Below are 10,414 nucleotides of genomic sequence, written 5' to 3' on the forward strand. Positions count from 1 at the left end.
TGTGTGGGAGTTGAGCTTGGCCGGCCAGCAAAGTCTCTCCAGGGTGCCAGCGAGTTCTCCAGCTGGACGAGGAGCCAGCTCCGGATAAATATATAAATGTGCAGCTTTTCATCCCAGATATGGTGAGGACCTTTTGCTCTCTTAGGGTGCATCTGTGGAAAAAAGCCTTATGGTGCCTCAGAGCCCTGAGCCTGAACTTATCAGCAGCTGAGGTCGTGATCTAATTTTTTTTTTTTTTTAGACCGCTCAGAAATCTGTAGGCTGTGGTGGCAGCCCCTTGATTTATGCTACACATTTTCAGGAAAATATTTGGGAAAATTCACTTTACACATTCACAATTGCATTACTTCAGTAAAATAAGGTCAACAACATCGATTCCTCAAATGTCAGGAAAATCCATTCTTCTTTATCAGCTTCTTGGTGGGAGTTGTTGAGTTCTTCAACACCAACTTTTTTGGACTCTTTTGAGCAGTTTTTTCTTCAGTTTAGTTTTGCTTAAATACTTTTAATACCCAATGGAGAGCCTTTTTTTTATTATGAGGCAGATTGAAGTTTTTAATGCAAATATAAATAAAAATGAGCATCACTATTTTACCCCTAAACTATAACCTTGGGCCGGTGCTTGTTCAAAAATGTCATGCTCAGCTAATTTATGACATTGAGATTAAGACTTAGGTTTGTATCCTGGTTAAAAATACTTAATACAAAATTACAAAGTTAAAGAGAATCCCACTGTGCTCAAAATGTATTAAATAACTGCTTCAGAAAAAAACGTGCAGAGGGAAATATAACACATTTATGAAGCAGTCCCCGCCTTCACTTTATTGGATTTGTTTATGACTCAATGTGTCCCTCTGCTGGCTGCTTCTGGGTCTGCAATGACATCATCTTTTAGCTCAATGAGTCGACACAATGAGACCGTCTCATTGTGCCAAAAAAACAGACAGTTTAAAAGAGACAGACAGTAAATTGAATACATTATAGTAAAATGTTTTTATTCAAAAGCGTCCCAAGTAGAATCCTTTATGATATCTTACAAACATCTGGTATACGCACAAACAGGGGACAAAGAGGGCGAGGAGTTTTAATAGAAACATACAGGATAACAAACGTTTCTTACAGACAAAAAAAACTTGATTGGCAAACTAGTGGACTAACATCGACTCCAACTTTCATTCAAACCCCTCGTACAAGAGAAACCATTGCTCCAAACACTGTCACATGTCAAGATTTGGCTGTATTTAAGGAACCTGCTGCTGTGCTCTTAAAAATTGTTCTCTGTAGAGGTGAAATGATTGGACTATGCTACAGGAAAGAAGGTAAACCTGTGCTGTTATTCATCTTAAACATTAAGACTCATGTTGGCATTACAAGGTTTTAGATCGATAAGCTTACATGAAAGTTATGTCATTTTCTCACCTTCATCTTTAGACAATGTTTAAAGAAATTAATTACATCACCATCATTATAACTATTCATTTGGAATATGTATAATCTGAAACTTAGTGCAGTTTTAATTCAATCCTCAATGCTTTATATTGCAATCAACATTTCACATTGTCAGTTAAATCTTTCCCTATAGATGAACTTGTGCAATACTTATTCTTTCAACTTTCAGTCAGTTACACAAAAAAAAAAGCCAAAACTAATAATACAAACGTATTTTCACATTCATGGAAATCAATGGTATCCGAATATATCACCAGCTCTGTGCATCATGCTTCCACTTGTTCCCCTTTAACAGGCTCCATGCTAAGTGTTTGCTACTTCTAGAAAGAGGATCATTGTGGCGTTTCCGTTTAAGGAGGAAATGGAGAGGATATGTTCTCCTCAAACTGTAGAAGTAGCAGCTTGATTTAATACAAGAAAAAAAAAGCCACACAAAGCACGCGCGGATTCATGACAGACATGCTCAGAGAGTGTGATCGACGCTTCTGTTTTCATTACTTTGACATTCCCTTTACTCAAAGGAAGTGTCACATTCCCCTCTAGATCTCTCCACCAAAACACAGATACAACAGAAGAGCGTAATGAGGATAATGAGGAGTTCAAAATGTGGGGAACAAGAGCGGAGGGGCTCATTATCTCCTGAGTGAGAGATGCAGCAATGATGCACAAGAGTGTAAGGTCCAGTATAACTCAGCCACGGAGAGATGTATTATCCAATTAGCATCTATAATATCATGATGTAAAGTCAAACTAGCAGACATGGTGGGAGACTCAGTTTCAATGATTGGGCTTTGAACATGGCTGGTGTTAGTCAACGACTGATTGGTCAGATGAAACGTTATGGACATAAAAAAATACAATTAACAGTCCTTTATATCTGTTAGAACAGTATTAACCAGTTACACCCAAACTGACATCATAAAGCATCAAAATAAATAAACTGGACATTTCACTCACTGCACCTAAATTTGGGGAGAAACCGATTCTCTAGTAAGGCTGGCTTAGTTGTTTTTACATTCATGGGAACAAAAGTGTTGACTAAGTACCACCTCGTACCACGGCGTGTTTACAACCGCAGCACAGAGACACAAGACACATAGTACTTGAACTGTTTTACAATCAAGCTAAGGAAGGCACTGGATTCATGTTTCACCACGTTAAATTCTCATGCTCTCACTTATCCATCTTGAAAAAGGTAAAAATCTAAAAATCTTTTCTTGGACATCATTTGCTTTTTGAAAAATAAAGTCTGACATACTTAAAAAAAATCTTTTTTTGCACCTTTGACTCATTTTAGCAAGGGTGGTTTACAAAAAGTAATTAGCTATAAAAAAAATAAACGAAAAGAAAATATGCTTATGGCATTTTGGTTATCAAATAAGTATTTGATAAAAGTATTCGATTGACACTTTTTGCACTAAAAGTCTTGAAAAAGATGAAGACATTAACTATGGTTTGTGCAGAGAGAAAAAAAAAAAGGAGGCCGTTTTTGGCCAAAAAGTTTGAGCGATTTAGGAGTTTATTGAAATGCTTTAAAGCTCTGCTGACAAAAAGCAGAAACGGCCGTGCAGCCATTTAAGAGGAAAAGAAAAACAAATATAAATTAGTGCTCTGTGTTTACAAAGCTACCGGAGGAGAGAAAGGACAAGAGAAAAAAACAAAAATAATATATATATTTATGTACAGAAATGGAGAAAGAAAAATACTAGGTGGGTCACAGTGCTACCCATGTGGACAGGGATGTGTCTGTTACTAGAGTTGAAAGGACAGCGCTACATTTAACAGTGCCATCTTCACCCGGCTAAAAACAGCACTTAAGGAAGTCAAAGTCCTCGCCTGCCAGCTGACATGATGAGTGGTCACTGGATGTCCAGTCGGCTGTACTTCACACCACGGTTCCACTGCAACGCTCGCCATGACAGCGGCAGCTGATAGTTTCGGGGGACCGTGCCGTTTACATTTTCCTCAAAGTATTGGAACAGTCTGTACCACCACACCCGTGAGAAAGGGTTACTTTGTGATGTCTCCTTCAGCGACTGAAAACAAACAACACAAGAACTGTAAGTGGGGATCACTAATAGTTACAGTTAAGCACGTTTCTCACTAATTGAGTTTGTTTTGAGCTAATATTTCAGGGACTACTTTCACTTCCCATGATGCTATGTATCTGATGCTAAAGTGTTTCAACTCCTTTAAATTAAAGCACAACAGAAAGAAGATCAACCTTTAAATATCTATAAAGTTCACAAACTAACATTTCTTCTTTAAATGGTCTAACTCTATGGGCAACGTGTATAAACAACACAGATTATACTGTATATCCCAGACTCCCCCGCCCCATTAGGCTAAGCTAATTTGCTGTTGGCTCTAAATTCTTTCATACGAGTTGTACCGATCTTTAATATCTACTGGCAACAAAGTTTATTTATATATATATATATATATATATATATATATTTATTAGTTTTTCCTCTAAAATGGCCTTTTCTTCATCTATCTTACCACAGTTTTTTTTTTTTATAATTGTGCTGAAACTACATACACGTTTTATTTAAACTTCACTATCAGTATGTATGCAGAAAGCTTGTACATCTTTAAACACATAATTTTAACAATTATTTACTCAGAGAAAGTGAATGTACTGCAGTGTTTGACTGACAAATGTGCAAGAAGAGGGATTAACAATAAAGGATATCAAATGTCTTTGCTAGGCCTCTGCATCCTCATTGTACATACTCTATGTAACATAGATATTTACTATAACGACTAGTGGAAAAATTCACTTAATTCTAATTCAGAATTGAACTGTGTTACATAAGTTGCACTTACTTGCTGGTTGGCCATTGTGTGGTACCACCAAAAGAGACGCGTTGTGATAAAGTATGCAACCACCACATCCACAGTGTAGTGGTCATGGGCCAAAAGGATGCAGAAAATCCCCACTGCACTCAAGCTCCAGCAGAACCATTGATACCACCAGAAACGTTTAGGAGAATCTGCCAATGAAAATGAGAATAGCATGATTAACACTTCAAGGATCCAGACTGAATAAAACTATCTGCTGTTTAAGTAAAAGGTTAAAAATGCATTCAGGCCTGACGGACATCAGCAAATTGGTGGAAAATCATTGTATTTGGCTTAACAGTTAAAAGAGCATAAATGAAAACCATGCAGTTCTGTTTTTCAACACTAGATGTCACTACTGTTACAGGTGGGAAATCCATTAAGTACCATGCAACGTAGCAGAGGAAGAACTCTAGCTCAAATGTAGCAGTAGAAATGTAACTACATTGACCACTTGACCAAGCAGATCAAATGCAGTAACTTGTGACCTTTGTGCTCAGTGAGGCAGAATGTGGCTTCACGTATGAACTAAGTGAGATAATGGAAATGTTTGCTGAGGCACTTATAATGTGATTGTGTAACAGTGTCATGTCTTTACACGCTGACACAAACGTGTTAACAGTCCTGTGAGTGAGCAGCAAAAAACGTTTCCTGTGCATTTTCTGTGTCTACATTTGCTGGGATTATTCAGAGATGTGTTGTGAAAGCAAAGCAGCGTGACACTTTATCATAGACACAGAAGGAACTGAAAAGTGAGAGGTAGTTGTGAAACCGAGCACATGTTGTCATAAATATGGAAGTATGAACACGTGGTGTCGAAATGATCCTCTGAACATATAAATATAAAAACATGGTGCTCACAGAAAGCAATAGCTTAAAGGTAAAAAAACACATTCCATACATTCTCACTGAAACAACAAAGTCCAACTTACACTCCTTGATGAAGAGGTATGTAAGTGTTAACATGACGGTGTGGCCGCTGTACAGATAATCTCCACACATGGTGTGGGAACCTGTGATGGAGAGGCCCCCACCAGCAATCATCTTCATTATTCTCCTCATCTGTGCCTCCCAGTTCCCGAGAAGCTGAAAGACACACAGCCATTAAATCATTATGGGAACATAAATGAAAGTAAATTGACTTCTAACACGGGACTGGAGCCTCGTCTCACCTCTAAATTCATTTGATACTTCTTTTACTCTAAATGACCTCTTAGTGCATTTTAAAACGTCTCTTCTTCAAATTCTCAGACTCTGATCTCAGGAGAGTTCCGGTTAAGAGATAGCTAATATAGAAAATATTAAAATGATTACAAGCTAAACTCCTGCAATGAGAGTATCGTGAGGAAAAGATAAATGTGATTGAGGGATCAAAATAAAAAAATAAAAAAGGGTTTGGTATGAAGGATGGCCCCTTCCAACAGTTTGGAGGCATTCAGTACAAAAAGGCCTTGTAATGTGTAAAATTTATTTTTTAAGAATCTTTTTGGTAAAAAAAAAAACAAAAACAACCATCTGATTAATTTATAAGCATTACATACCAACACTTTTGCAAAAATAATAGGAAACATTATACGGTATGTATTTCCAATACAGTGCAGGAGTAGACCGATTTGGTTTTCTTTAACTTAAACATCCTGCTAAATGTACTATGGGTCCTTACATGTCTCCCACGCTCCTTGTTTTTTGTTTTACTGTTTTAATAACCATGCCAATGACCTTAACACTCACATTTCCAAACCTTATAAACTATAATGGTTTTATTCTTTAAACGCAGATTTTGGTTATTGAACTCAAACTTAACGATAGTGTTTACAGCTGGTGGTACAACTGGTGTTTTCAAATATTTCAGGTTGGTTTTAATAATAAAAACATTGCATTCTGGCAGGACATGCATAAAAAACCCCACTAGGAGGTTAGAGTCATGGAAAACACAGACCTTCATCTATGTTATCACTGATTTTCACGAGGAGAGTCTAATTTGTCTCTGAAATAAGTCCTCATGTTTTGTCAAAGATACCTTCTACCCAACATTAATGCTGCGCTGCAGTGCAACATATTGTTATATCATACTATACATACACACAACACTGATTTCTACAAGAAGTAATGGCAAAAATATGAACAGGAAGTACAAACATTGAAAAAATTGACTGAAAAACAAGGTTTTCTCTTTTCATTTGAAGCCGTTCAGAATGTTTGTTCAAAAAACATTCAAGCGTAAAAGAAAACTCATTGATGCTCAGCCAATAGAGAGTGAAATAAAAGTGGACTATTTTTTTTACCTTTGGAGAGCATTTGAAGTGCATCCCAGGAACAGGCAGAGTTGTGATGTACATTGTAATGCACCGGTACAGATAGAGTGTGCCCACAATGAAAAAGAACCGCCTGCCAATTATTGACCTGGGAAAAAAAAGAGACAAGAAATAAATAAAAATAATATTTTATTGCGATTGAATTCAGATTCTAACTTGAAACAAACATCTTGGCTGAACAAACTAGACCGTACCTGTGTTTGAGGAGCATCCACTGTATCAGCCACAGTGCCACCAGCAGCATGCCGTTAATCTCACAGATGGAGAAGGCCCACTCCACCCTATTGAACAGGTCGAAGAATTTATCAGGCAGCGGTGGGGTATGCTCCTTTGGCGGTACTCTTTCATGGACCACTGAAATTACCACAGTGGTCGTAACAAAGCACACCACCGCGTAAACAAATGCTATGCCTGTCTTCCCCCATTCTACAGGGAATGAGGAGCGGGAGGCCTCAATTGTCGGGATGGGGATGTGGACCATCTCCATCCTGAAGTCCTTTATCCCCAATGTGCCATTCCTTTGAGGCTTGGTAGTTCCATTCGGTAGCCCACCCGCGTGCCCGTTTGCATGCCCATTTTTATGAGCCTCAATGTGAGTCTCTATCCTTAGCGTCTCCAGTCGCTCCAACAATTGCTGCCCACCATCAGAAGACACCAGGGAAAGGGGGGGTGTCTGGAAATCGGCCTCTGTGAGCCTGAGCAGAGCCAGACCTCCTGTCTCACGTAAAGCATCTATGTACTCCGGCATCCCCTCTTTGCTCAGCCAGTCAGAGACGTCGCCCACTGACCATTGTGCCACCTTCTTCATTTTGGCTGGTGGGCAACGCAGAGGATTTGGAGAGTCCTCGTACTAGCGAAAGTTTGTAAGAGGTTATGCAGTTTATGTTGCAGCGGAGAGTCCTCTCCAGTTTTGGCACATGGTGTTTCCTGCACCCAGAGGGAGCCACGCCTCCTCTTGAAGTGATGTGGGAGACAGAAGGCGTCAGGGTTGATCAGGGTAAGGGCTGATAGAAAACCAGGTGAACAACAGTGGCCTCCTCCTTTGGCTTTCTTCACCTCATCAGCTCTTGCCTGCACAATGCCCCCCTGTGTTCAAAGGAAACATAATAGGTCAGGAATCAGAATGCAGGAATGACCATTTTCACTTCCTAAAATCTACTGGATGTAGTCATGGACCGGATGATTGGTCAGACCAGGAAACTAGAAGTCTTTAAGAAATAAAAGAGCCACATGAGTCAGATATTTGGCCAACTCTCAATTACTGGAAATTGAGACGCAAACAACTTAAGCTACACTTCACAGCCATGAAACATTAAATAAATGATTCAGATCATTCAAAAGCCCTTACAATAACATTAGTAACAGATGAAGACTCAGTCAATTAGCAGGTTTCAACACTTAGATCTTCACAGCAGGGAAACATTTTTAAATCAGTGACAACATCTCAAGTTGATTTAACACCGCCTGATGTTTTATGCATGGCCTTCTTTTCCAACAAGTACTACACAAGTGGTATTTTTGAACCAACCACAATAACAATATATAACAGCCGTGACAGGTCGACAACTAATGGATGGGAAGAGAAATGGGAACATGTATAGCAGGGCAGTGATCAATCCTTCAGTTAATATGATGAACAGGCAAGGTCAAACAAATAAATCTTCATTTCAGCACTTTGATGGAGGAGTTTGTCAATTCTGCTGACCATGGCATTTCAGTTACTTGAACAATTTATGACCCAAAACGAAGAAACGATATGATGGGTGCTTCAACACAGTAAGTGCAGCAGAAAGAAATACTATCAAACCACCTTTTAAAGTTGTGAAATTAGTTTCTACAGTCTGTGTTTCTCTTCAGACTTCGTGCAAAAGCAGAGCCAAGCATTATCAAGGAGAACTCACATCTGCTACATATCATGCAAATTCATGATATGTAGTACGTGTTTACACAGCCCGAGGTGGGTGGTGGATACAGGGCGGCTCTGCTTGTGTACTGTGGGGAGTGTGAGGTACATCTGAGGCCATGTCCTGATCTGGTGTGTGCATACGAGGAAAGAGGGAGGACTGGAGGGGCAAGGACTGCAAGGAGGAAATCATAAATCAGAGTGAAGGTCAGCACTGAGACAGCCCCACCCCTGTGAAGAGGGCAATCAGCCAGCAGTCAGGCCCCAACACGGCCAGCCAAGCCTCAGCTAGCAGGCCAAAAGGCTGGTTGGCAGGACAACAAACTGCACATCAGTACCTCATCTCTTTTTCCCTCAGCTGAGCTCAGAGGCCTGTTCATTTAGGCCAGAAAAATAGGGCCAAATAAATAGGTTACAAGCTAGGTCGACTACAACTTCAACAAACACCTGGCATCAGATGTATTCCTGCCAAGCTCTGGAGAACAATTTGACCTCATAAACCTCTGTTTCGAATGTAACAAACAAACAAGAAGAGCTATAGGAAAAATACTCCTTGGATGACCTGCTGTTAACTTTTACATACTGTGAAGAGGAGCAAAGGAGAGCAGTATTGAGCTGAGCAAAAAGGCAAAACCACAGCTATTGCTTCAGAGGGTTAACGATGTACAATTCAGACGCATCAGAGATTAGCCGTCACTGAGTCAGCTTTGTGCTGGGGACCTTTGGTCTATGAATCAGCTTACAGCGAGCTCGCTGAGGAAATAATCTCACTCAATTTAACTGGCAAAGGGAAAAACAAACTAATCCTGAAACTTTAAACTGATCTTTATTTAACTGTTTAATTATGTGGCTGCAGTTTACTTCAAAAAGCATCTGTTTTTAAGTTGTTATTTATTCGTTATTTGCTAAAGCTGCATGGGAATTAACATGTATTTTCGAATGATGCTACTATTCTTAGCTAGACATGGACAAAATACAATGTCTGTAGCACACACTGTATTAGCTGAATATTTTTCACTGGCTGTTACTTGACCTTGTGGTAACACACAATCTGCATTAGTATGAGGCTGTGGAAAATCCCACCCAAGCAAATCTTTGTGTATCGAGGTTAACAAACACCTGGTGATGAACAAGTGGCTGAGAGTTTGTTAAAAAAAAGTTTCTGCCAGGAGCTAAACAGATGGAAATCCCACAAAAGATACTTGAGCAAAATACAGTTCAATTGCAGAGAACAACAGAGACAGAGGGTCCAGAAATGCTTTAGCCTTGTGTTGGAAATTTTGGAAAGTCAAGATTAAAAAAAAACATTGAAGCAACTGTCCAAACATCAGATTCTGACCTTGACCGCTTCTTGTCTCCCTTCAGATACACACAAAATTCACAACAACTAGACGACAACACAGAAGGGGAGGATTGTAACTACAGTGCTGAGGTGCGTTCTTAAACGTCGTCTATTGTTGTATGTTTACACATTGTAGGCCGGCTTGTACTAACAGAACTGACATGATTGGCTTGAGGATGTCTGAAGTGTTCAAGGAAATGGCCCTTTTTTTGAAACAATGCAACAAAAAACATGAGGCATATTCAGCCTTGCACGCACACTGAAAATACCATTGCAGGGGTCTTTGAGGGGTTTTCACATACACTTTACCAGCTGAACTTTGAATCTGCTTCTAAACCAGGATCAGAGTTTACACTTACTAAAGTGATAAATCAGCTCATCCATGTGTCACCATGGGTGACGGGAGATGGACTCTATGCAGGATGCACAGACACTGGAGGCACATTCAACAAGGCTTGCTTTGTTTTATCCTCAACACTGCACTTAAGTGCAAAGACAACTCCTTTTACTTTACCTTAATCATGCAAATCCTGTGTATTGTAGCTTAAAACAAAGCCCTCA

The 10,414-nt window shown here is 39.5% G+C and overlaps 1 protein-coding gene across 1 annotated transcript; it reads right to left on the reverse strand.

Moving 5' to 3' along the window:
- Positions 1-974: 974 nt before the first annotated feature.
- sgms1a (sphingomyelin synthase 1a) lies at positions 975-7,714 on the reverse strand. Its single transcript, XM_061039895.1, has 5 exons — positions 6,803-7,714; positions 6,579-6,696; positions 5,226-5,379; positions 4,279-4,445; positions 975-3,485 (listed from the first exon to the last, which is right to left on the reverse strand). The coding sequence occupies exons 1-5, from the start codon at positions 7,414-7,416 to the stop codon at positions 3,309-3,311; spliced, it is 1,230 nt and encodes a 409-aa protein (XP_060895878.1). The 5' UTR covers positions 7,417-7,714; the 3' UTR covers positions 975-3,308.
- Positions 7,715-10,414: the final 2,700 nt, after the last annotated feature.

This window comes from Labrus mixtus, chromosome 6, assembly GCF_963584025.1.
Source record: "Labrus mixtus chromosome 6, fLabMix1.1, whole genome shotgun sequence".
Taxonomy (NCBI): Eukaryota; Metazoa; Chordata; class Actinopteri; order Labriformes; family Labridae; genus Labrus; species Labrus mixtus.